The 27,992-nt window shown below is 42.8% G+C and overlaps 1 protein-coding gene across 6 annotated transcripts in view; it reads right to left on the bottom strand.

Annotated features, from left to right (window-relative positions):
- Positions 1-27,992, bottom strand: part of SEPTIN7 (septin 7) — a 508,515-nt gene that overhangs the window by 282,871 nt on the left and 197,652 nt on the right. For all 6 annotated transcript variants that reach the window (XM_086964822.1, XM_086964825.1, XM_086964824.1 and 3 more), the window contains exon 3: positions 27,278-27,384. In XM_086964822.1, coding sequence (XP_086820948.1) covers positions 27,278-27,384 — 107 coding nt within the window. The remainder of the gene's footprint in view (positions 1-27,277; positions 27,385-27,992) is intronic.

The raw sequence follows: 27,992 nt of genomic DNA, 5'->3' as shown, positions 1-27,992 counted from the left end.
ACAGAAGGGCAACTTCCTGAATCGGACTCTCGTTATTAGTACAAACCGCGCAGAAGGAGGAAAGTGGGAAGGGGTCGGAATGATGAGTACATTCTAGAATTACTGCACAGAACACTTCCCCCCAGGCGATTGGTTTTTTACTGGATGTGGTGACCGCACTTCTACAAACGTTCACCCTGACATTTCATGGGGCAAAGCCATCTGAAATGGAGCAGGGAAAATTTGCAGGACAGAAAAAACGTCATCCATGATATAGCTCATATCTAGGCCCATACCGCCTGGTAAATAAAGAACATGACACTCCATGCCAGGCCACTCACATCACATTAGTGTCTCATACACAAATCCCATCTGCATGGCGGCAACGCACTACTTGTTGCAATCCACACTCCACCTCAAGTAAAGACCAGATTGCATATAGTTGTGCACTTGAAAGGGCTGAAGGAGAGCAACACCATCACTTTCACACTAATAGACCAGCACAGGTTGCAGCAACAACTACTGTACCACCCTAACAGACTGAGAAAAACCATCTCAGAAACAAAGTGAAACTCACAACATTGTCAGATTTGAAATCAAGGACAAAATGCAAAATATACCTTTAAGCCATCTTTCCCTAGCTATTCGCCGAAGCTCTCAGTAATCCAACCCTACATCAGCCTTGCACTACCGCCCGCCACTCGTCAGAAACAAATACACAAGTGTTGAAGAAGCATATCTTCCTCCACAGAAGGGAATATCCTTGATTATTCAGGCCTCAGGCCCACCGACATTTCACTTCGCCCACTCCCTTCTTTCTTTTGTACAAAATCCGAATCATTCCCTCCACCAGGGCTTTAAGTGGAATGAAAAAACAGGGGGTCTCTCTAGGGGGTATGGCCAATGTCATTAAGGGCTTGGCTTAAAAACACCTAAACTAAAAATCTGTGGTTAGCAAAGTGTGCCATCCGACTTGTATTTTGCTGTTTCTGTCACTGCATCCAGATATATGAAATAAGTAACATCATAACTACAACAGGGCAGGACTATTGGCTTTGTCAATGGTTGTTAGTTGCATAAGATGAATAAGCAATGATTGAGTGCATACATCATTATACATTATAGGGGTACATTATACTTATAGGTCCGAGACATTCATATATGTTTCTATCTTGTGCATTGTAACTGTCCAGTGTATTATTTTATTGAATGTATTTATTCAATATCGTAAACTTAGGATTATAATGTGCATCTTTAAATTAGGATTCATATGTATTAGAAGACACCATTATTTCTGTATGCATCTGTGCAGAAAGACATTATATTCATATTAATGTAACTGTGTGTTGTTAAAGTTGCCTGCACTGCAGGCCCAAAGTTAGAAGTTGTTTACAGTTTCGAAAGCCTCAGCAACTGAAGAAATAATTAAATGTATCTTTGTATGTGCCAGAACAGTGTGCTCTCATCCCATTGCAGGTGTAAAGAATTATTTTAGTTTAAGGAAATAACTGGAATGTCTTTGAAAAGCCTGAGAAGTGAGAGGGGAGGATGTCTTCTGTGCATGGCCTATCTACACACCAAGGTCACAAGAAGCGAGGAAGATTTAATTAAAGAAGTCATGGAAAATCACCGCAGTCCTGGAGAAGTGAAATAATTTGTCATGTGATACATTTAGGAGGGGGGTAAATGTACCCTTTTGTATTGTGCGCAGGGACAGAAAATCAGACTTCTAGATTTTCGGAGAAGGAGCATCCTAAGACCGAGCTACATAGCTTGAAGCTATTTTGACCAATTTGACGTGAGTACTTCTTAGGAAGTCTAGACGTGCTGACACTTGAGAAATGAGACAGGGGAACCAACTAGAAACATTATTTATAAGAGTAGTGTAGGGAAAGATATTTCATGCTTTCCTTCCTAATGAAAAAGGATTTGGATTCCGCCTCCATCTTGGGTTGTGTACTAATCTTGGAGTTTATTATTCTGTGTCTCCTGTGCCGAATCAATTATATGCGTAGATTTAGCTCTGTATTAATTTTCCTGTACTTATACTTGCGTGTGTATACATTCAGCTATTTTTGGCCTTATAATAAAACCCATAAACTAGAATTCAGAGTCCGTGGTCTTTAAAGCAGGATTACATTTTAAGTATAACCTTGAAGCGTTTATTTCCCATGACAACTTTCAGCAGGCAAATAAAAGACCATTAGTGCTAAATTTGGAAGGTAAGGAAAGTTCCAAATTTAACTAAATCAGCAACGACTATGGTTTGTATATGATATTGAAAAAGCTTCTACTTGGTGACGCCACGACAATGTTGCTGCTCCTGAGTTTCAAATAGAGAAGGGAAATCCAGATAGAAAATGACTCTTTAACCCCTTAGGTGCGGCGGCTATTCCGTCGCAGTGCTAAGGGGAGGGGGGCCACGAGGCGCTCCTGTACTTGTGACGGAACCGCTCTGTCACGAGCCTCGGGTGGGCTGTGCTTGTCACGGAACAGTTCCGTCACGGCCCAGCCCGCCTAATAGAACGCTCAGCGCAGGCGCGGAATTTGCACCGCGCAGGCGGGTTGAGCGGGCCGTAACGGAACTGTTCCGTCACCAGCACAGCCCACCCGAGGATCGTGACGGAACGGTTCCGTCACGAGCACGCAAGGGGTTAAAGGATTTCCCTTCCCCTACAATGCTCACCTGGCATGACGGCATCACGTCATGCCGTCATTTCGCCACTAGTGAGAAGTGTGAGCACGCGCACATGGATGTGACTGCTGTCACTGCCGTCCGAAAAAAAAAAAAAAAGGGCCTCCTGTGCCAGGGCAAAAAACAGAGCCCGATAGAGACCTGTTTCAAGGCCTCCTTTAAAAAACTGCCGGTGATCAGCACCGGTGAAACCCGGCCCCCTTAAAGCCCTGCCCTCCACCATACTTACTTAAAAACCTCCTGTACAGTGTACAAGGCTCGGTTGCTTCCTGAAGCAAATCTTCCACAAAACTTGACTCAGGACCAATGTTCCTATGTGCATTATCATAAAAGCAGGATGACCTCCTCGACCCTCTTGCTCATTTCCATTTCACAGTGAGGACTCGTAGACACCTCCCTTATAAAATGTTCACACCCCTCACATCTCCTGTTTTGTGTCTGTAGACACGGATGGTTGAGTGTGGTGCGCTTGCTTCAGCGAGTGTTAATTAGAGTTGGTTCTTAAATCTTAGCAGCTCCTTTTCTTCCACAATATTTCTCCTAGCATGGATCAGTTATTATTCAGCTTGAATAACTCCATTCTTTGAGAGTGTCTTGGGAAGGCAGAGACTCCGGAGCAGCACAGCGTTCAAGGCCGGTCTGCAAGTGTCAGAGCGGTGCTTGGATTCCGGTGTGGAAAAGTGGTGCAGTAATCGGCCAGCCTGAAAGACCTGGCTTAGAGGGACTCCTAGGGCTATAGAGCTCCCGAGGGTGTGTCAGGGTACTTCATAGCAGTGCTCCGTCTGTCTCTGACGGGGTGCTGCAGAGGCGTTATGGTGCTGCACACATTCTGCCTTTTCTGTGTGGATTATGGGAATGCTGTGCCTCTCGGAGTTTGCAGTGCATGAGAGCCTGTTGGGATGCGGTGATCCTTTCTGCTGGCAAAACAGTCACTGAAGGTAGGACAATCTTTGTTATACAATGTGTATCTGTGCTGTACTTTTGTGATTGCTTGTTTCCTGACCAATGGCCTGGTCCTGTTCGAATTGGTTGTTGGTTTTCCTCTGTGGCTTCGGATTAGTTTTCAGGGACCATATCAAGGCTTTGGGGTAGTGGTTAAGCAACCCAGATGATGGGTTTTCAAGTATCATTGTTGGTAACCATGAAAGGCAACCATGCAGAGACAGCAAATAAGAGTGATTCAAAGACTGAGGAGGCTGGGGCTGCTACCCAGTCTATTGGTGGTGCTGGCTTACTTTCAGCTATCGAGGTGCAGACCATGATTAGTGATGCGGTTGCCAAGGCGTTGGCATCTAAGAAAAAGTCTAAATCGAAGCATTTAGACAAACCTGGAGTCTGAATCGTACTAATTAGTCTTCCTCTATGTCTAAATCTGCTGGTGGGAGGTAGGTTTCCCATGAGGAGTTGTCTCTTGTATTGGAACACATAAGACCAAATCTTGGTTTGGAGCCATCGGCAGTGCCTGAGCATGGGGAGATGTTTCGCCAGTATTCCTATCCTGCTGGGGTGGCTTTGCCTCTTCTCCCTATGATCAAGGAGTCTATTTTTCGAGGGTGAAAGGAACCTGACAATTTCCAGGCCCCAGATTCATGATGAAGGCTTATGTCCTGGAGCAGGGGGAGAATTTGCCACATTCAGTGAAGGTGGATACTATCCTTGCTCCGCGGATTGTGTTTTCTTACTGGAGTGCGGAGGACTGCTCCCAGTCTGATCAAGTGGACAGGAAGATTGATGGGGGCTTGAAGAAATCTTTTTCAGCTGCTAATCTGGCTTTGAGAGCAGCATCTTATGCAGCCCTGACTTCTCATTCTGTGGTAAAGGATTTTGAGATGTTGTCTGATGACCTGCAGGAGGGCTCAAAGATTTCTGATCATTTGGCAAGCATGGAGCTGAAGGCAAAGCTTTGTTCAATATTTCTGCAGATGTGACTTAAGCAGCATCAGTGGCATCCAGTGCTATGGTTATGGCTCAGAGGCATTTGTGTCTGTGGGATTGGAAAGCTGATTTTGCTGACAAGTGTGCTTTCTTAAAGTTGCGGATTGATGGGTAGAAGCTGTTCGGTGAACAACTGGATGAAATTATTAAAAATACCTCCAAGGATAAGAAGCTTACTTGGTCCTTTAAATCCTCTGCTTCTAAGTCTTACGGATCCTGGAATAAGACTGCATTGGACAGTAAGGAGTCATCATAATTATATGTGGCACAGAGGAAGAAACATCAACTGAAAAAGGAGAAAGGCCAAGCTTGTCCTACTACCTCCAGTATCTCCTTCAAGAAAAAAGTCAAACTCTTTATTAATAATTAGATTTCTGGTTTAGACCCTCAATCTCTCTCGTCCATATTGTTAATTGTTTTTCTGCTACACCATATGTACCTTTATCATGTTTTAAATGTTTTATAGATCATTGTTCTCCTCATAGTGTAAAGCGCTCTGATACACGAATGGGTCTTGTTCGCGCTATATAAAACCTTTCAAATAAATACCAAGGCCGGATCTTCTAAGCAGAGGGCCTGACTATCCTATGAGTGGTCGGATTATGCACTTTCCCCAGATCTGGGCAAATTCAATTTCAGATCTCTGGTTGGTGAACATTGTGCAGAATGGTTATTTTAAGGAATTCAGTTCTTGGCCTCCAGACTCCAGTTGCATCCATACACAGGTACGTCAGAAGCCGGAGAAAAGGAAGGCGCTGCTAGATGGTGTTACAGCATTACTTTATAAAGGGGCGATTATTCCAGTTCCTCCTCAAGAGCAGGGACATGGAGTGCATTCTATCCTGTTTCTGCTCCAGAAACCTTCAGGAGCTTGTCTACCAGTGCTGGACTTGAAGAAACTCAATGGGTGGGTCAAGATCATTCATTTCAGGATGCTGTCCCTTTAACAACTGATTCCGCTGATGGCTCCAGGGCATTTCATCGCAACTACAGACTAACCAGATGCGTATCTACATGTCCCGGTGCACAAGGACCTTCAGGGGTTCCTCCACTTTGCAGTAGGGGACCGGCACATCCAGTTCCAGGTGCTTCAGTTTGGGCTAAATTCGGGTTGAGTGTTTACCAAAGTACTAGCTCCATTGGTAGGTGTTCTTCATCTCCGATGAATAGCAGTTCAGCCTTATCTTGACAACTGGATTGTGGTAGCTCCTTGCTTTCTGCATGTGGAAACTCATGTTCAGATGGTTCTGAAGTTGTTACAGGATCATGGGTTTATGTTCAATCAGAAAAAGTCCAACCTGGTTCCGGTCCAGGATCAGACGTTCATTACGGCACTTTTCTGGAATGCAGAAGGGAAAGTGTTGTTGCCCAAACACCGGGTGGGGACTCTTCGGTCCCATACCTTGGAGCTCATGTCAAAGTCTCATCCTCCTCAGTCACTCTGGAAAAGCGTTCAAGGGGCTTTGGCAGCTTCTTGGTTTGCGGCTCCTTGAGCGAGGTGGCATTTAAACATCCTGTTGCTTTTTCTCTTAGCTCATTGGAATCTGCAGTCTCAGGATCAGACTCAGGTGGTGCCCATGACCGAGGTCATTTGTCAAGAACTGGGATAGTGGCTGCAGCAGGAGAACTTGGAGAAGGGGGTTTCGCTGAGTAAGGTGGATCTAGTTGTCGTAACTACAGATGCCAGCTAGATAAGTTGGGGAGCTTGTTTGGGGTCCCACCAGGTCTTGGGGTTCTGGTCTACAGTCCAGGCTTGCCGCTCTTCCAATTGGAGGGAGCTTCAGGCGGTGTGGCTGGCTCATCAGCATTTTTTTAGATCTTGTTCGGGGGGAGGTCGGTGTTGGTATGTATGAACAACATGACCACCACAGCCGATCTCAATCTGCAGGAGGAGATGAGTTTCCACTATCACTAATCTATGAACAAATTTTTGCTTGGGCACAGGAGACAGTTTTTTCCCTAAAGGCAGTGTACACTCAGGGGCATCTCGATGTTTGAGCAGATCAGTTGAGCAGAGATATTCCATCCTCCCAGATTTATCTGGCTCCCCAGATATTTGCCAAGATTTGCATTTGTTGGGGCGACCCCTTTCTGGATCTTTTTGCTTCAGCCCAGAATTCTCTTCCCCGGTTCTGTTAGAAGGGCTGCATGTTGAGGGCTCTGGCCGTGGAGGCAATCTAGTGTCCAGAGCTATGGAGGTTGCTGTATGCTTTGTCCACATTGCCACTCTTACAGCAGTCTCTTCTTAATGTTTGGGACGAGAGGGCTTGGGTGATCTTGTGCTCCGCTCATCCTGGTTTCATCTGCTAGTGGAGAGGAGGGTAGGCCAGGAGTGTGTGTGTTCCTGCTGGTTCCATCTCCTCTGATGTTCTCGGTTCTTCCTTTGGAATCCCTGGGCAGGCACTGGTTTGAGGCCTGGCATTTGAACGGGAAGGTCTGAGAGCGCAGGGGGTGTCTGATTCTGTGGCATTCTCTATTCAGGCCTGTAGGAGAATGTCTAACCGGACTGCCTATGCTTGTCATTGGGCTAAGTTTGGAAAATGGTGTAAAGGGCGTGATTATAGGCCTTTACATGCTCCTCTTGCTCAGATTCTTGAGTTCCTGCCGGATGGGTTTTCTCTAGAGATAGATGCTCCAAAACACCAGTAACACGAGTCACTCCAATAGCGGGTGCTGTTGCCGCTGTTGTGCCCTGCAATAACAATGTTTGCTCCGAATTCCCCAAACAATACCCAGCCGGGTTAGAATACAGCACTCTCGGGGTTCCAGTTCTCTTGGTAATAAACCTTTGCTGAGAACTGGAACCCCGAGAGTGCTGTATTCTTCTAACCCGGCTGGTTATTGTTTGGGGAATTCGGAATATATATATATATATATATATATATATATATATATATATATATATATATATATATATATATATATATATACACACACATGATGACAATGAGAGGTTCTATGAAATGTAGTGACGCCTCATTTCAAATTTTTTATTCAGTATTCCAATTGCCGATTACAGATATTGCAGAGTATTTTAAATCCATAAATCGGAATGATAGGCGAATTTCTATTGATATTACTTTCATAAGACACTGTTCAATTCCTCTGTAGCCGGGGTACGTTTATTTCACTTTGTATTAGGGCTAGGCAACGCAATAGAACCACCACGTTTTGTAGGTTCTCACAGGTATGATTATAATGTTTTAAGGTGTGATGAGGGGGACTCATTAGAAAGACTTTTTAGCTGGTGTTTAAAATAGAGTTGATTATATGGAGTGCAGCACAAACACCAGGTTGCACAAGTGTAGCCTTTGGAATTGAGTATATGTAGACACTTTGTGCGTATGTGCTGACCTTGAGATTATGCAGACCTCTGTCTGGCATGTGAGCAGACAACTCTGTTACGTGCATGTCTACGAAGGAATTGCATGCAAAAAGACCCAAGGTTGAACAAGGGCAATGCAGTTTCTAGGTTTATATAGATCTGCAGTGCTTGCACACACCTCAAAGCTGCACCCGATCGGACTATGTGAAAAGAATGAGAACATGCACATTGTGGGGCACCCGAGCTTCCTGTGCCAATTAGGGAGAAGGGCAATATGCCATGATCCGCCAATGAAATTAATGGAAACGGTCAATTAGGTGCTAAGTGTGCACAACGATAACGAAGCAAGACTTGCTACCAAACAAAAAACACTAGCCACGACTTTCCAACTTTACAGTAGTGAAAAGTACATTAGATATGGTCAGTTACAGGCTCATCAGTCATAATGGAAACTGCCTAAGAGCTAAATGGATATTATGGGTACTGTTAATGGTGTGCTAATTTTACATACTGAAAATCAATGTATTATTTGGGCATGACTAAAATTGACCTCGATGTCCAGCTATGAGGTGTTTATTGTGCATCATATTCATTGGCCATGATGCAGTCACTGGGCTTATTAGTAAGTGGGCATGATGTTCAAAGGGCAATCATAGAACTAGGCTGTGTGTGTAACCAGGTTTAATTGCAAGTGGCCATAACGTACAGACTAAGGATTGTTGGAATTGAGCATAAAGTGATAAATGTACATTTTGTTAACTGGTCATGACCTGCAAAAAAGTAGCATACTGGAAACCGGTCATGATGTACTATCTGTGCATACTGCAAACTATGTATGCAACGGTATTTACAGAGTATGGACATAGCTAACAACCAATATGGCTAACACCCAATACGGCCCTGTACGATTTTGAAGTTTGTAAACAATTTACGATAGTTTACAGTACATTGGGGAGAAGAGGGGACATCGGGGTTAAGAAGAATGGGCACTGAGATTACTTTTGTAGAACTTTGATCAGATGCTGCTGAAGATTTTAGTCACCAGATCCTTTGAGAACTGCAAGAAGGATGTCCAGTGGAGAGACGGTGTTCCAGATTCTTGGTGCACAGACCAAGGTTTGCCTCTAGCTTCTTTTCTTTTAGAATTTCTCATTTTCAGGCATGGCATGGTTGAGGATGATTCAAACGGTGCTGGCAATAGTATATTTATTTAAAATATTTTAGGACTTAATGGGAGCCAATGAAGGTCCAAACAAGATTGAAAGAGGGGAGATTAGTGGGGGGGGAATTCAATATTTTTTGTAAAAATGATAGATGAGTCTAGCGGTGCCATGAAGGATAATAATCAGTAGCAGCTGGGTGTATGAAGAGTTGGCCGGCAGTGTATCACCTGGACCAGAGCCTGGACTGTGGTTTTAATTCGGGATAAACTGTTTGACATGTCATAAGCTTGGTATCTGGTACCAGCATGCTGGAGTGGTCTTCTCAATGTAGGACTTGAAAGATGAAATCTAATGAACAGCCTTGCAAAGGCACTGTTGGATCGAAGCAATCAAGCTTCACATCACTGAGGCGTTACTAGAGACTGTCTCCAACTATATGCATCATATGGTGTGAAAATAAAGGGTGCACAAAACATTCTGATGATTGTATCAGAACATCTGAAAGCATAGCAGAACTTCAAAACAATTCGGACAAACATGGACATTGTGATCGCTTACATAAAATATTGCGGAAGTAACGAGTTTTGTAAGACCGATGGACAGTGCAAGAGATTAATAGCGATTATGTATACATTTTGCAGTAACGTTTCATTTGTACTGAAAAAGAATTCGCAAATATGAAGGCAGTTTTTCTATGCTAATGGGAGCAGAAGAGCTCCTAATAAGGTCGATATTTGTTTGCAAGCGGTGGAAAACATTTTTGGCAAAGGCCAGCGCAATTATAGCCTGTCAATAGCATAAATGCATTCAAGTGATGCAGTGGGATGGCAGAAAGGAAGAACTATTGACGTTTGCTGAATTACTGTCCTCATGTCATGACGTTCGCAATGAACATTGGTAAAGGAGGGGTTCATTACTGCGGTATGCCAGCTAACTCCTAGAATGAGTGCATTGCGGTCAACATCTCTGGATTCTAAGGAAAGACAATAAGACAAAATAAAATCACTCTTATTATGACATTTTGATGGCAGTAGTGAAGCTACAGTTTAAGTATGCAACCCATACTAAGACCAGCGCGTGTAGGGAGATTAGCATACATCACTCTTCCTCAACAGCTCCATGGGTGGAGTAGGAAGAAGAGTTCTTACGGGAATCATTTATTTTTTTGTGGGAAGGATTCACAGGTACCATGCCAATAGGAAGATGGGATCAAAACGTTCGAGTCCCTGGAAATCATGGCATTGCCTTTAAGTTATTACTGGATAAACCTTCCAAGAGTTGATGAAAAATAAAATGAAACTGCAAGTACAAAAATGTGGTATTTTAAATTAAAAAATGTAAAAAAACTGGTTCTAATAAACAATAAAATAAAATAATCCTTAAGTGTTCATGACCATACAGAAGATAACTTAAAATAGAATAGTGTTGACCTGTACCCTTTGATGTGCCAAAAATATGCATTAGCTTTAACCAAAGAAAGTTGGGGTGCCATTCAAAGTGAATACTGGACTCAACCCAAATTTGTTTATAATGGAAAGTGTCCACTGTAAGGTAAATAGGAATAGCAGAAATATGCAATGAGCAAATTTGACTTCACAGAAAATTACCATGGTGTACTAACATGGCATATCTGTCCATAAAGTAATAAATAAGCATACAAGAAACTGGTCTTTATGTGTTAATTGGGCATACGTAACCTGGAAAAAACGTAAAGTACCTATCCTGGGCTAACTGATCAAACAAAATAGCCATCAGGTACTAACTGGCTAGAGTGGAAACTGTTAACGAGGTGCACAATTGTAAGATTTTTGTTTTTTATTAGTTTTTTATTAAGCATGCTCCTGAAGTTACATAAACTGAAAAGAAAAGCGTATACATTCAAATGTTCAAAATGTAATAAAGTACCATGTTACAGGGTCAATATACCATTAACATTCCAGTCTAAATCTGGTAGGTTGCCTCTCAGTTAGGTCTGAACCAATTAGGCAGTCTGTATAGCCTTGTGTCTTCTTCAGTCACAAGCCGTGCTTGCATCCCCTGACTCGCATACTGTTGATTCCTCGCCCTTGTTTCTGTATTTCTCCAAGGGGGACAATATTTTAACAAAGGTACCTCTTCTCCCGTGACCCTTGACATTATCGTCGCCACTCCCTGCAAAAAGCGGTTGATTACTGGGCATTCCCATATAATATAGAAAAAGGATCCATCCGCCTGCCAGCTTCTTATGCAGTGCGACAACTGTACTTTACCCATCTGTACAACAGTGTGCTGGGGTAGTAGAAGCGGTGCAGGATCCTGAGTTGTATCAGTCTGAATCTTGACCTAATCGATAGTTCTCTAGGGCCTGCAACACTTTGATCCACTCTTCGTCCTCTACAGTGCCTAAATCGGCCACCCAGGCTGCTCGTAGGGAGGTCAGGGGGTCTGGTACGTTGTATATTAGTTTTTTATATATTGTAGAAGTCCCATTGTCATGTATGGGGTCTGCTAATAGTTGGTCTTCCAGGGGGGAATAGTCAGGGATGGTCTATCCTTGTTTTACATGTCTATGTAGTGCGTGTGCAAATTGCATGTAGGGGAAGACCTGGGTACTCCACCCAGAGAAGCCCGCTAAGGTGGTTACTTTCCTCAGTTGGTCTCCCACCCACAGTGGTGTCATTGCTATCAAACAGCCATGCCATCCCAAATATTTGTTCGCTTCAGACCAGCATTCTATTACTGTTGCCCTATGAGCCAGAAGATCTTGAGGCGGCCTTCGAGCATATAGAAGGGCCTCATGATTCCCGTTGGGCATTGCTTCTCTATCAATTGTATAGGCCAGTTCTCCTCTATCAGTATATATCCATTCATTTATAAGCTGAAGTTGGGAGGCCCAATAATACAGTCTAGCGTCGGGGATCACAAGCCTACCTTCGTAGACTCCTCTTTGCAATTTATTCAATGTTATTCTACACATTAGCAGTAAGGAAAGCAAGTGTCCAAAGCAACAAAGGTGGAATGCCTCTGATCTCACAGAAAATTGTAATCTGGATTTACAGCAAAACAAATAACTTTTCTACTTTGCTTTTCATTGTATGTAATTTCCAGGTTTGCCTTAACTGGCTCAGTTTACCACTGGGAAGTGGGATGCATCATTCGTCGCGCGATATTAGGGGACTATTCTGCCTGTCAAATGTGAGGAAGGCACAAAACAGAAAACCATCATCCCGGACGCCAGAGGATACGTTACTAAAGAAAGCTACTAATGACTGAATGGGAGAACTAATGTTTTGAGTACATCTGAGATTGAACAATAATCAATTTCAGGCTTGGAGTAGAAAAGCATATTCTAGAGTTACAAAAATAGTAGACCTGATCTAATAGAAATACAATATAAAGCTGACAATTCATAAATCTCCAACATGTTCATGATTCCTCTCAAGGTCTTCAAGAAGGCCAATGATGTTACATGCAGAACAATGCGATATATGCATAGTTGTGTATTTTCCATCAGTCTTGTCAAGTAACAAACATTGGCAACTGTTGAGCTTCGTTTGAAGTAAAGGATGATGTTCATTGGAAGTACGTTTACCAATGTTAGTGCTTGCTGGAGTAGGCAACGTTTAATAATCTCCAGAACTCCAGCCAAAATCACTCAAGGAAGTCTAGGACTGCGGATCTACTGAAAGAGCAAGTGACTGTAGATTTAAATTTTTTAATATTAGAAATAATCTCTCCTTGTTAAGCAGCCAACACCTGTAAATGGTCACAATATTAACTGCATCCTTCAATGATGACCACTAGGAGTGTTTTTGACAATTTTTAGACTATCCTCATTGAGTGATAGTTTGCATGACTTTATCCAACATATTCTGAGCCCAGCCATGAGATACTACCACCTTTTCCAGGTCACATCAACAATCTCTTTATGCCCTCTGGGTCAAATCTACGACAAAAGAAACAAGGCAATGCAAATGGGAAGTTTAAGGTTAAGAACGCCAATATAAACAACAAAGGTTTGAATACCGCTAACTGATGCAACAGTAAGACAGCAAGTAAAAACTAAAATACTTAAACAAGTACATAAAAAATCTTTTAAAGATTACCTCAGACCAAACATGTTTCAGCTGCTCTCACCGTCTTTCACAGTCCTTTGTCAAATAGCCCAAACTTCACATTTCCAATGAAATTATGAATATAAGGCAAGCAAACCTCGAAACAATGACAATTGTCTGCTAAATGGACTGTCCTGACACGTAGACATCTGATATACATTCTCTTCACTTACAACGCTGTCTTTAGTATAATTTAGACTTTTTTAAATGCCATTAAGAAAATTTCACTTTATAAGATATTTCCTCAACCACCCTCTGATCACATGGATACATCCCCGTGGTCCCAACACAGAGGATTCTTGGTCCCCATGTGGGTTGAGCAGAATTTGGGTGCCATCTGCATAGGTGTGATAGGGGACCCAAAAGCAGCAATCATACATTTCAGAAAATAGACATACATATTAGAAACAAGTGAGCAAAGACTAGAGTAGCTCTTAGGCACATGACAAAACAGACGCAAGTATTCTGGCAAAATTGGGAGGCAAAGAGAACACGTGGGAGACTTCAGACAAAATGGAAGACAGACCACAAAGCAGACCTTTTAAGAAAGAAATACTTGGTTTCCAAATGCTAGCACAAACTGTGAGCCAAGACATTTCAAACTGTTTAGACAGGGGAGTAGTGTTTTTTAATGACTGAAGCCAATGCATAACTATGTATACGTAGGGTAAAAGTAAGCATACAGGCTATTGTAACTGTACTGGTTTGTCACAATGAACAAAGCCTTCCTAGAAGGGAGAACTTGGCTGCAATCAGGAGTAGGTGGGTTCTCAGATAAGTCATTTCTCACTAACCTTTTTAAAGTACAGAAAAACTATTCTGTTGTCGCTCCTGTTCCCTGTGCATGCCCAACATTCTTCACAGACATTTCTTCATTAAGATTATCATGCAACTTCAACACATACAACTGTCTGAACTTCACCTCATTTTATTCCTTCTTTTGATCTCCAAACTGGCACAACTGTTAGAACTCCCCAACTCCTTTTACATGAACACTACTAAAAGAGAAATACAGTCTTCCATGCACAACACATTACCTAAACATCTTAAGGGGCACAGATTAACACTGGCATCTTGATGTGCAACATTGGTCTAAGAATCCTGTGCATGTTTTTCCTTTAGTTGTCACAATGTATTCTGTTGCCCATGTGCACAATCTGAATTGAGTTAGCGTTAATCCTGGCACTCGATGTTGATAGCTCTTTTCAAATAATATATTACAAAAAACAGTGGACCCTAGTAGTTTGGGGGATATGGGTAAGAATAGACACATACTGGAATAGTATGTATGTCCTTTGTCCAGCCGGACAGGAATTTATTTGGCGATGCACACAATCAGAAAGTAATGTCAAGGGAGCACAGCCCGTGACCTACAGTGAACAAGACAAAACAACAAGTATAGGCAAGAGCGAGCAAATCGGTCTGTATACTTATAATCAGTGAACAGACTTGATTGTAGTTTGAGTGATCATTGTACATAGCATTCACAAGCATATTCAGTACATATGATCCTATTGTGTCGACGACGTTTCGATGCCGAAAAACAAGATAAAGGCATCATCTTCAGGACAAATATATAAATCATGTTTGTCTCGGAATTATAAACAATTGCCTTTCATGCAAGGCAGATCCTTAGGCGGGGAGGTAGTACAGGTCGAGAGGAGTGGTTCAATTAGGACCAATGATAGCATGGATTTCAGGATATCCCGCTTTTGAGTCAATTAGACTGTCCAGATCACGGCTCGAGTTGTGCCTGTTGCAGAATCGCAGGACGTGGCATCTCTGGCATTTTCAAGTCTTTTCAAGACATGCACAACGAAAGGCCTCACAAACATGCTGGTGATTTTCATGTGTTGACTTAGCGGCAACTTCGAAGCACTAATAGCAAAGTAATGCAGTGGTGTTACAAGATATGAGCCCCATTTAATGCTCTAACACTTCCTACCTCCTGAAAAGAATGTTATGCATTGTGTGATGATTTTTAATGTGAGAGGGAAGAATGTATTGCTGATGCATGTTGTGTGGGAGTGTGTGCTATAGGAGAGTATGTGCATGTGTAAGTAAGACCAGTTGAGGACTGTCAATACTGTATTTTTCAGTCTGGGATTCGAAAGGGCAACTGTCCAGCAAGCCCTATTGCTAACAATATGCATTGAGCGAGTTTTGGGCAGCCCCTTTAAACCACCTGCTTTCTTTGAGTAGCTTTGTATGCGCTGGGTGAGACTGTCAATTATGCCTTGGCTCAGCCCAGTGGAATATTCATCTCTCGCCCCATGTTAATGGCTGTTTGAGTGTATCTTTCCACTTCCATTTGAGTGCTTGGACTGAACCACAGAAGCAACAATTTACTCCGTTTGCTCCTGCTTTGTGTCTCTCTTGTGTGATAGAGCTGTATGTGTTAGCATATTAAACCCACTCTTACTGGCTTCACGAAGGCTCGTCATGCCATACACTGCTGCTGCCCATGCTGTACCGATTTTGAACATGCAAAGAGGACGAGTTTTGGGGTAGGTGTGTGCGTCGGGTTTTTGCACTGCAACTGTACATATCGTACCTGTGCTGTGCGTTAGTGAAACTTGGTAAAAACCTCTTCACTATACTAAAAAGCTAAAACAATTGTCAATGCCTTTTGTTAAGCCATTGAGCAACAGGAAATGAACGAGCAGTATTCTGCATGTCTCCTGTTCTTGCAATAAATACCCTTGGCTTGTCCACCACAGTTTCAAAATTAGATGGAATGCTGAACTCAGGGCACTTGCATTAGAACAAGTCATTAATTAAAGAAATAGAGTTACCATGGTGCGTTACTATGGTGAGTAAGAACCAGTTTACCTCGATTGTTTATTTCATTTATTCCAACATGTTTTGGAAAGTCCTCAAAAGGCGCCACTTGGCTTCCACTCAGAGAGCGCGCTAATGAAGAATGCGAACATTTATACACCACAAAAACTTCAATTGCAATTAATCGAGCATTAACAAGAAATATGCACCTAAAGTGTGCAGACAAAGGCTGCAGTAAGTATAATTCCTTCACTATTTCCATTAACACCAACGATAATCCAAGTATCGATCTACTGGGAGCAATGTAAATGGTTGATGCTTATGTTACCAACTTGGCTAACCCTTGATTAACCTTGATGAACTTGTAGCTAGCAAAACCCTTCCCTCATTAGCTACGAGACCAGAACAACCTTGGAAAAGTGGGACTGAGTTGTTGGTCTGTTGGAGAAGTGTTCAATGTATTATCCAGAGAGGAATGGAGAGAGGAAGATTGTGCGAGGTGGAGAGCAGAGCAGGCTGCAATAGCCAGACTGCAGATGAAGCTCAAGGTTGTGGGGTTTACTGGAGCAGTACAGATTACCGTAGTCACATTGCTCCTATGTTCCTTCTCTTTCTTTTTAAGAATGAATCAATCCTTAACCACAATTTTGCAGCTTTACCTCTTTTCTCCACGTTATTTCTCCAATGGTTTTTTACAGTGTACCACTCCCCTCCCGTGATCCTTTTTTTGGCCATCACACAAGGATCAGATTTTATCTGTTTCAACCAAAAGCATCCCCTGTCAGAAGGCCTGCCGAGAGGAGCAATTCACTGTGTGCACGTGGCAAACAACTGACATGGCTTTATAATAAGCAAAACATCACATTCCCTTTGTGCTTCTGTTACCACCACACTCACATGGCACTCCCCTGCTACCCGCTCTTGTTCCACCACCTTGCCTCTCCGATCCATCCATCCTCTTTTCCTTATTTGTCTCTCTCCAGTTCCTCTTTTCTATTTTAAAGCTGCCTTATAGTGGAGTGGGTAAAATAAGTGTAAAAAGCTGTAAGGCACATTAAGGCATGACATTTTAACTCTGAAACGAAGGTAGCTGCAGAAACCAAGCCACGGGTGACACTATAGGCAGACAACACCAAAGAATCAATTATTGAAGATCAATTGGTTGAGGACATGTCTGCCTCTTTCAATCACAAACCATGAATGTTCGTGCGACAACTTTCATATAGTGGACTACAAGAATCAAGTATAGGAATAAGCAAAACAAAAAATATATAAATCATGCTATAGCAAAAACAGTTGTTTTAAATGTTGTTTAGCCCTTTGGGTAAAAAGGAATTTTTGGTCACTCATCTCTGCTCCCAACACTGTCAAATGTTTACTTTTCATGGCAGGTTCTCTCTATATCTACCTCATCATTATCTTCAATTCAGAGTAAACAAAAGTATTTGCACTGTATCCAGAATATTTCTTCCTAGATGGATCCTTTGGTACACTTGCAAGTTTATTTAAGGGAAATCTTAGTTCTATCAACATGTGTTGACATTATAAAAACTCCATGGGTCAATATAGATTTCTATAATAAATGCCTTCCGATAACATTTCTGTGGATTTTTTTTTACTTATTGTAAAAAGGTATCACGACCTCTCACATGGATTACAATTGGGTTGGGCCTACAATACAATAACAACCGTTTCTCGAAACTCAAGTAAATATAGGTTTGGGTTTTAACAGCACAGCTTTCAAACAGACCTATTGCTAACAATATACATAGAGTGGGAATTTGAGCCTCCTGTTTCAACAATCTGCATTCGTCAAACACTCTTATTTAGAAATTGGCTTGAGACTGGTCAATCAGTTCAGTTCAATAAACTTTATTCGGTTAAAAGCAAATAACCATAAAAGTAACAAACACAAAACAAAATACAGTAGTACAGTAATTACAATAGATACTTCTCATGATTAGTAGTACAGTGAGGTAGATCGATAGGGAGTCTATGATGTTTCAGTTTGAATTTGTTTCCTGAATTTAAAAACACTCTTTAAATAGTTTAAAATCACAGTAACAGTTAAAATCGTGTCCATTTTCTGTACTTCTAAAAAAGCTGGGCGACATCTGGTTAAATTCATGTTTTTTAAAAAAGGGACTATAATTTTCCTACGAATAGCAGTATAAAATTTGCAGAAGAAAAGGATATGAATATCAGATTGTTGCGATGTACCATCACACAAGCAGGTGGGCAAAATATGAATCCAAGAGTTCACACATGGAAAAGACACTAATCTAAAAAATATACAAAATCTAAAACGAGTTAAAAGAAAACGATCATAGTTAGTCATGGGCAGGGATAAATATGGCTGTACAGTATTAGTCTCACAGAGGGTAGGAAGGTGCGAGTGTACTGTAGATTTCAAAATTTCCACTCTCTTCCTCTTATCCAGCAAGTGGTCCAGGCAGATAGTTTTTAGTAACTTCCTAGGAATAGTGTCCATTGAGGTTGGGTCCAAGAAATATAAATGTAGTCCAATCTCGGTCAAAAAGTGCTTTACGTAGCTCAACCATTCCATTCTGTCCGCATGGTCCAAACTGAGGGTGTCACGTAGCAGGGCCCGGTTCATAACGCATTCGTTAGTAGTCCATACCCTGTGCCACAGTAGGATAGGTTGAATTCTGATAATATCCGTTATGTAGGGTTGGCCAAGTTCAGCGTGACAATTAAATGTGGCTGCACACTGTGGAACTGCTAGAACTCCCCTCAGAAATTTGTTCTCTACCAGCTGGATTTGATCAACATTTGCATATCCCCACAGACCTGAGCCATACATAGCCACAGACAAGCATGTAGCTTTATAAATGGTTAACATTTCTTTTATCGGTTTCCTGCCCAGTTTCCTAACAAAGTTCTGTAAAGCCATGATCGTTTTCATGAATAAAAGAGTTCTAGCCTTAATAGCGCTTGTCCAGGAACCTGATTCATGGAATAAAATGCCCAAATAAGAAAAGGTTGGGGTGTTATCCAGCGGCACATTGTTTAAGAAAATACGCTTCATTAATTTACCTGGTTTTAGGCCACAATTCATTGTGAAGGTCTTACTACAGTTTACTAGTAGATCCAGGTTCAGCATAAATTTCTCAAAGCTAACTACTAGTTTTTGTAAAGCGCAGGGAGTGCGTGCCATGAGTACTGCGTCATCCGCATACATGAGCGCAGGGATTTCCCTCCTCCCCACCCTGGGCATATCCCTACACTCCTGCAGCAGGTGACGCTCGAGACCATTGATATAAAGAAGGAATAAAAAAGGTGCCAATACGCAACCTTGCCGCACTCCACGACCTATACTAAATTGCCTGGAGCATTCTCCTCCCCTGCCATAACGAACAGAGGCTGTAGCTCCACTGTAGAGTTCCCTCAAAAAACAGATAATGTTATTGTCCACTCCCAAACCTTTCATTATATCCCACAGTTTAGAGTGTGATACACAGTCGAACGCTGAGGAAAGATCGACAAAAGTAAAATACAATCGTTCGGATTTGATCCTTATATATTTATGCTGCAAAAGCATTAGGTTTAACCCTTGCTCAATTGTGCCAATCCCTTTTTGGAAACCAAATTGCAAATCGCTAATAATATCGTTTTCCTCTGCCCAGCTTTGGAGTCTTGCCAATACAACACGTCCTAAAATTTTTACTGAGGAATCAAGAAGGGAGATTGGTCTGTAACAGGCACAGCTGTTCCTATCCCCCTTCTTGTAAATCGGGACAATGATTGAGGTGAACCAGGATTCTTTTAGACCCAATGAGAGAGCTGCATTAAAAAGTTGTACTAACATTGGCCCCCAGATTTCAATATTCGCTTTGAATAGGTCTGCCGGAATCCCATCAGGTCCGGCAGCCTTACCGCATTTAGTTGACCCCAAGGCTAAAAGCACTTCATCAATTGTTGTAACCAAGTTGTAACTCTGTTGTGCATCCAGGCTAGAGTTAATACCCCCACCATGGATGTCATCCTGTGCCTTATAGAGATTTGAAAAATGGTCTACCCATTTGTCCTCATCTATTGCAATCTCGATTCGTGCCTTATGGGTTTCATAGGGGAAAGGGGTGTTAATTGCTTTCCAAAATGCAACAGTATCTTTAGATTGCGAGGCCTCACAGAGGGAATCTAGTGCCTCCTTATTCAATGCGGTTCTCCTTGCTTTCAGGGCCTGAGTATATGTGTTCCTACACTCTCTTATTTCATTTTTATCCCTAGGGCATCTGTGTACTGCCTGTTTTAAATTTTTCAAAGCCCTTGTACATGCAGTATTAAACCAGCTCTTGGGCCCCTTGCCTCTGCGTTTTGCCTCCACCCTTAGGCTACTTTTTATATTTGTAGCTATTGTTCCAAAGTGCTCAATAATTTGATCGTTAGTAGAGTTCTCATTTAGGCAAATCATAAAGCTATTTGAGCACACCTCCCATAGTTTCTCAAAAAAGGTTGTGGGGATTATTTTACTCCATTTAAGTGTGTACCCGTTTTGTCTCCCAAGGACAACATCAACCGCTGTCTCTATAAGAGGCGCGGCCGTCGATGGGTCTGGGAACAAATCTGCTACCTTAACAGATTGTGGAAGGTGGTCACTTATGGGTAGTTGGATGTTCGTAACCCCCATGAGTCTATGATTGAGGTTACTGGAGGTAATAATAAAATCAATAGTTGTCGATAAGCCTCTACCAACGAAAGTCGGAGCAAAGGGTGTGGGTTCTGGGGCAGATTCATTGGCAAACCCCAAGTCAAACATGAATAATAATTCATTTAGTAAGTCCCCCATCAGGGTATGATCAAAGTGTGTCAAGTGCATGTCTCTCTCAATCATTAGGCCACATAGGCCCTGATTCCTTTTAGTACATAATGAACAATTAAAATCCCCCCCCCCATATGATTATCAGCTCCCTTTCATTTCTGTCTACCTCTAACTGAATTTCATCTTTAAGCTGCTTCATTACAACCAGAATATCATCTTTCGGGACATTGTTATAAAAATTAATAATTAACACTACAGCTCCTTTATGATTCCGCAAAGTTATAATTTGGAAATAACAGGAGTTTAAATGGCAATGAGCTTGTTTAATTTTAAGTTGATTTGAGACAAGCGTTGTCAACCCACCCTTAGCTCTTCCAAAATGACCTCCAACAGCTGGTGTAAAGAAGGTTCTATAGCCACTTACATGGATTGATTCCTGTATCCAAGTTTCTTGCAAGGCCACTATATCCTGACCATTTATTACTAACTCCCAGGCTGGATTTGTGATTTTTTGCCTAAACCCTGCTATATTCCAAAACAACAGTGCACATAGATCTTTCTCTTTCTGGGCCAGGCCTTCACCTGCCTGTTCCCCTCCCCTAATATTGATATCAACTATGGGGTGTTGCATCTGTTCCAGGGTATTACTGTTGCATGGTAACAAACTGTCAGTATTAGGGGCCTTTTGTAAAGTTGGCAGATCTTGGGGAATCCCACTCACAATCTCAGTAATTTTAAGGGGAACTATGTCCTTAATCAAGGGGTGAAGAACTGGAGAATGAAACTTGTTCCCAACCAAATTTTCTTGGGATGTCTGAGCTTGTTGTCAATCCACCCCGTCCAGACCATTAAAAATCTGGAAGCGATTTTGAATAGGTAGATTGTACATGGATGGGTGGAACTCTCTATTATTCCATGGCCTCCCTTGCAGCAGGTTGGGCTCGGGGTGTGGTGGGTATAGGCTGTTTATAGGGGGGTATTGATAATCTGATACCCGGTATCTGGGATAGGACTCCTCCGGCCTTTGCATATGGATATGGGGGTCCTGTGCATTTGCATAAACAGGATAACCCATCAAAGGTGGTGGCCCCATTAAACCGGGCATATCCCATGGTCCCACTTGTCTAAAACCCCGCTGTCGGTGTGATGTTTTCTTAAATGGCTGCCTATTCCAACCCTGTTTGTTAGAATCTTTTGACGGTGCATAGGGATAGAAATAGGATAAAAGATGTGTGGAGATGGCATCGCTGCTACTAGCATCGAACCAATCTCCAATGTGCCTCACGGCCCTATAATCCTTAAAATTGATGACTATCACGTCACCACTTCTATCCTTAGGTCTGACTCCCACCCAATGGGCACGCCTTACACTTAGGATTTCTCCATTGATGGATGCAGGCAACAGTCTGTTGTCTCGGAGCCAGAATGTGACCTTGTTCCGTAAGGCAACATGATCTTCCCATTTACCTGCAGGTAGTTCTGGAACCCCTGCCATTACAATGACAAAAGGGGCAGAATCTGGGGGTAAGTCTATAGTATGGCTCGTTTTTGCTAAGGCGGTGGTTGGTGGATTCTTATTTCTCGGATTAGTTGTTGAAGGGTCTTTTCTGCCTCCCTGATTTTGAGCTCCCCCAGATTTTTGGGTTTGTTCTTCAATTACTGGGGCCGCCGGCTGAATCGCAGGCGGTTGCAGCGTGGGAGTTGATGGCAAAATCGTTGGGCTACCCACTCTTCCCTTTTCTTGCACTAATTTATTTTTTAACGCGGGTACTGATTTCTTGACTACTGGAGTTATAGGAGCTGGTGTTATAGTAGTCGTTACAGCATTAGATTTTGCAGGAGGGTTAGTCTTAACTGTGGGATTAGTTTTAGCTTTTCCCGGGCCTTTTATTAGGTCATGTAAAAGGAGGGAGTTCTGTTCAACCTTTTTCTCTATGATGTTCAAGTGTGTGGACATTAGATCCGTCTTATCCAAAATCGGTTGCATCACACCCCTGATTAATTCTAAAATTTTGGCCAACATGGCCTCTTCGCCTAATAAAGTTTGCCCAGTATGTGACTGTGGGGTCTGAACTACCCCTTTCCTTATCTTCCGAGGTCGATTACACAGTGGCTCACCCCCCCTTTTTTTACTTGTTCTTATAGTGGGGGGTGAGATAGATGACCTAGAAGATGCCTCAATGGGCATTTTTGGTGATCCTGATAGCCTTCCATTATCATTCCCTGTAGATGAATCTAGTAAAGATGGGCTAGTTGGCGTACTAGACAAAAGATGCTTACTCATTATAGTGGGATCAAGGGGAAAATTACCAGTATTCTCTATAATCCCTGATTGTGAAAAATCAATAAGCATCACGGAATCTGTGGGTCGGCTCTGTGAAATAGCATCCCCCATTCCTCCCAAGTTTGAAGATCTCAACTCAAGAAGTAGAGGTGCAGTTTCAGGTACACTCCCCCCTCCTTGTGTAATTTTATAACTTGTCTTACTTTGCTTCCCCCTCCGTCTCACTCGGGCTTTCTTAAATTTTCTAGGGGATTCTTTAGTTGCACGATCATGTAATCCTGTAGGTGATATGGGTAATACTGTGGGAACAGGAGCACAAGGAATTTCATCATGCTGGCCTGCATGGACCATGGCTGTTACAATGGTTACTTTGCCTGCAGGGACCGAATGTTCCTTAGCCACAGGATTATCAAAAACAGTTACTGGGGGTTCTGGTGCAATAATAATAGAAGGTGAGTGTTCCAGACCCAGTGAAGCCCTCCTGTTACTGTTAATTTGCGCTACCTTCTTTATAAGGAAATTGTCCATAGTAACCACTTTAGTAGTCATAGTGGCTGTTGATTAGATGCTAGCTTAATACGAGAAGTATATAGGTAAAATAACAGGGTCTCACTCACATAGCAAGAAGCTGCTCGAATGATGGATAGAGGGACGTAAAGGGTATGGCCCCGGCCCGGCTCCTCGGTCCCCGGAGGGCCACAGAGGGCCCGCCCTTAGCCCCGGGCGTCCCGCTCGCGTCCCGCGACTCCTCTCCGCTTTAACCGTCCGTGTGCGCTCCCTCAGCGCGACCCGCGTCACTCAGCACGCGCCGCCGCGTTGCCTGCCGGGAGTTGTAGTCTCCCGGAGCGGCGGCGCGGAGTCCTGATGGCGTCTGACTCTTGGCGGTGTCGGCGAGGTCTGAGGTGAGTTTCAATGGCTCTCCGGCCTCGTGTGACTCCTTGGCGGTGGCGGCGGTGAAATGTCAGTGTCCCCCGCTCTGCCGGGCTCCTCTCCGCTTTAACCGTCCGTGTGCGCTCCCTCAGCGCGACCCGCGTCACTCAGCACGCGCCGCCGCGTTGCCTGCCGGGAGTTGTAGTCTCCCGGAGCGGCAGCGCGGAGTCCTGATGGCGTCTGACTCTTGGCGGTGTCGGCGAGGTCTGAGGTGAGTTTCAATGGCTCTCCGGCCTCGTGTGACTCCTTGGCGGTGGCGGCGGTGAAATGTCAGTGTCCCCCGCTCTGCCGGGCTCCTCTCCGCTTTAACCGTCCGTGTGCGCTCCCTCAGCGCGACCCGCGTCACTCAGCACGCGCCGCCGCGTTGCCTGCCGGGAGTTGTAGTCTCCCGGAGCGGCGGCGCGGAGTCCTGATGGCGTCTGACTCTTGGCGGTGTCGGCGAGGTCTGAGGTGAGTTTCAATGGCTCTCCGGCCTCGTGTGACTCCTTGGCGGTGGCGGCGGTGAAATGTCAGTGTCCATCAAATGTTGGGTCAGCGCTGTGGAAAGTTCATCTTTCAACTAATGCTACGGACTATTTGGGTGTTATCTTTGATCTTCACTCGAGTGCTTCCACTGAATTGCAGGGTGGCCTATTTTACAACTTCAGCCATATCTGTAGGCTCCTTCCTATGTCTGGCTATAATGTGCCAATGCTGCAAAATCAGACCGACTGGTTTTGTCAATATTATGATACCTTCTATTGTTACCATAACAGAAAATTGTAAACAATACAATGGAATACGCAATCTGTTATACATCAAAACTGAAAAGATTTCCATTGATCATCTTTAAACTTTGCAAAAATGCTGAAATTAATGTTATACATTTCTATATATATTTTTTAATTAAGTGGAAAATGTGCAAGCTGTCGGTTTGAAATATTTGTCTTTTTAAACATGTGTACTGTTTATGCATGTACTATAAATATATATTTATACACATATATATGCACACACAAATGCTTTCATACACCTACATATATTCATACACCTACATATATACATACACCTACGTGTATACATACACGCAGACACAAACATAAGTGTGCCCATCATGGAAGCAGTGGAGTGAGCAAGAACTTTGCCCTAGAGAGATAGGGTGTGCACTCACAAATGTACCATTACTTCCTGGAGCATCAATGTGAAGAAATCAAGATAGAGGCACCCAATAAATGCTACAGAGTGATATGGAATTCTAATTGAATAATGGTCCATTAGTAAAGTTCCAATTTCATCAGAACGCTAGATTTCCAAGTGAAAGTAGTAGGTACATAAAATCCAATTACTAGGCCAACACGTATTTCAGAATCCTTTAATTGCTTTCTCAAGACCATAAGTAAATCACGAAAAACACCTTTAAGGAATATGCAATGAAACCCTAATTCCAATATGAAAAATCCATGATAAACCTCCACACAGAGTTCCACACCTAAGGGCCTAGAGTAACAAAAGAGTTGCACGTATTTAAGGTTTATTATACCGATTCTCTAAACCTGCCTCCTCTCCATAATTTCGGCATCTTCTTTCAGTTTGTTTTCATATTTGTTTATGTCTGTTGAGTATTTTGTATAACACGGACCTGTTTGTTTTCCTAAACTTGAAAGTACACAAATTATGAGTTGCAGGATTTGCATATTGGAGTCACTGTACACAAGTTCTTTCCTTGCATAACTTAGTCAATTGGTGTATCAAATTATTCAATATAACCATTTACAAACAAAAAATAATGGAACTTTTCTTGAGCAAATGACGATTTCTCCATGACAAAGTTACACTTAGTGCCTTATTTCGACGTCGGGTGGGCCCACCATTGCAGGTACATGTCTAAAGGACCTCCGGTACCAAACGCAGAATTTTGATGCGACCGCACATGGTACGATCGCAAGCTTCCTTATCTGTATGGGAGCTTGTGCTGCGCTCGAAAACCGGCCTCAGCACAAGCTCCCATACAGAAAAGTGAGCCTACCACACAGGGATGAACAGGTGGGCCTCATTGGTGCCCCCTCTGCCCCCAACCGGAGGCACCTAGCTCTCCTAGGGGCCCCCAAAGTCACTTTCCGACAGGATTTCCATGTCGGAAAGCTCAGCATGGAAACTCTGCAGGAACAGACATCGAAATCCAGACGGCGTAAAACGCCTTCCATATCGATTACGTGCCAGCTCCGAGTATGGGAGCTTGTGCTGCGCTCGAAAACCGGCCTCAGCACAAGCTCCCATACAGAAAAGGGAGCCTGCCACACAGGGATGAACAGGTGGGCCTCATTGGTGCCCCCTCTGCCCCCAACCGGAGGCACCTAGCTCTCCTAGGGGCCCCCAAAGTCACTTTCCGACAGGATTTCCATGTCGGAAAGCTCGGCATGGAAACTCTGCAGGAACAGACATCGAAATCCAGACGGCGTAAAACGCCTTCCATATCGATTACGTGCCAGCTCCGACTAGCATACTTTTTCCTTGATCCCGTCGAAAGCCAACGGGAATGACCGTCCAGTTTCAAAACAGACAGCCTCTATTGTAATGAGGCTGTCTAGTTTGAACCCACGATGAGGCGTGGAAAGCATCCGAACGGCATTCGGAGGATTTCCAAGCCTCATTGTAATGATGTCCTTAGTGTGTAATCAGATTTAGAACTTTGATTCTGTGAGTTGCACAATATTCACACTAGATGACAGATTTCATTCTCCCTTCACCTGCCGTGGAAGCATGAAGTACTGGTATTACCAGTTGGGAAATTGGCCAGCTCATGTTAACAATGAAGAATACAGGATACCTTATGCACAGTGTAATTTGAGATGTCCTCACAAACGTGAAAATTATGCATAAGATGCCATAGCTGTTGGAGATCCTTGAGGGTGACTTTCTGAACCTTTCCTTGGTGTAGGGCATGCGGAGTAGAGAGGTCTCCACCTCTCTACCATATATTTCGATAACTAAGTAACTGTACTCAGGAAGAAACTAAAAATAAGGCATCGTTTAGGCTTCTTTAAAAGAAATACCAGACACTACTGTTCTATTTGAATAAAGTGCACAAAGTGATCTGTGAAACAATATACCACACCCATGTACCGCTTCTCAAAACCACTATCCTGGTTTAAATCATATAAAAATGAAATACACTGAGACTTCTCTCGTTATTTGCGGCTCAGGAAGCCTTAAAGATTAATTACCAGGAGAATCAGTAGCTAGACATGGGACCTACATTGATCAATGAAGAATGGAGAAAAATAATTTATAATTTTTTTTAAAGAACTAACAAACACAATCACACATACCTGCACAGTCTTTTTGACTCGATGCGAGGGACCCGGATATTCTGAGGAATACAAGTCTGTTAAGAATAAGGAGTTGATGAGCGTCGATTTTCCCAATCCAGATTCACCTAAAGGAACAGAAAGGCAAGGTAAGTACTGCTGTTTTTTTATTTTTTATTATTTAGTCTCATCTTTACATTAAATTAATAGTACCATAATCTGCTATTTACAGCCAGGAGAAAGCCACTCAAATCCATCCAGATTAAGAAGGAAGTTAACACAGGTGCGTGTGTTTCTATTAAAAAAAGAAAGTGCTGTAACTGCTGTAACTGCTAAGAGGTATTCTGAAATTTTGTAAATGATGGCTCGGATTTTTAAACTCGATATAAACAATGCAACAAGCATACCAAAAAGGAATCACTAAGCACAAAATAAAACTGCATTTTTGTCTTGAATAAAGTCAGCCTGAGTTTATGTGTGCTGTGAATTTTTAGATGCTTTACCCTCATTCCTATTTCCGTGACAAACCACAACTCATTGGCAGCTTTGATTACGTCAATAGAGGGTGGCGTTGAATCACTTGCTGGCAATGCACAACATGTAGACTCCACGCGACAGTGAAGTGTCGTGGCCTAATTCAGCTGGGTGACTATGTGGAGTGCAGTGCCCTTGATAGTCAGTGAAAAAAGTATGCACACACTGGTCTAAAGAAATTATGCCCCCTTTTAAAATGGCG

This window comes from Lissotriton vulgaris, chromosome 4_1, assembly GCF_964263255.1.
Source record: "Lissotriton vulgaris chromosome 4_1, aLisVul1.2, whole genome shotgun sequence".
In the NCBI taxonomy this organism is placed as follows: domain Eukaryota; kingdom Metazoa; phylum Chordata; class Amphibia; order Caudata; family Salamandridae; genus Lissotriton; species Lissotriton vulgaris.
This window is presented reverse-complemented; position numbering and strand designations above follow the sequence as displayed.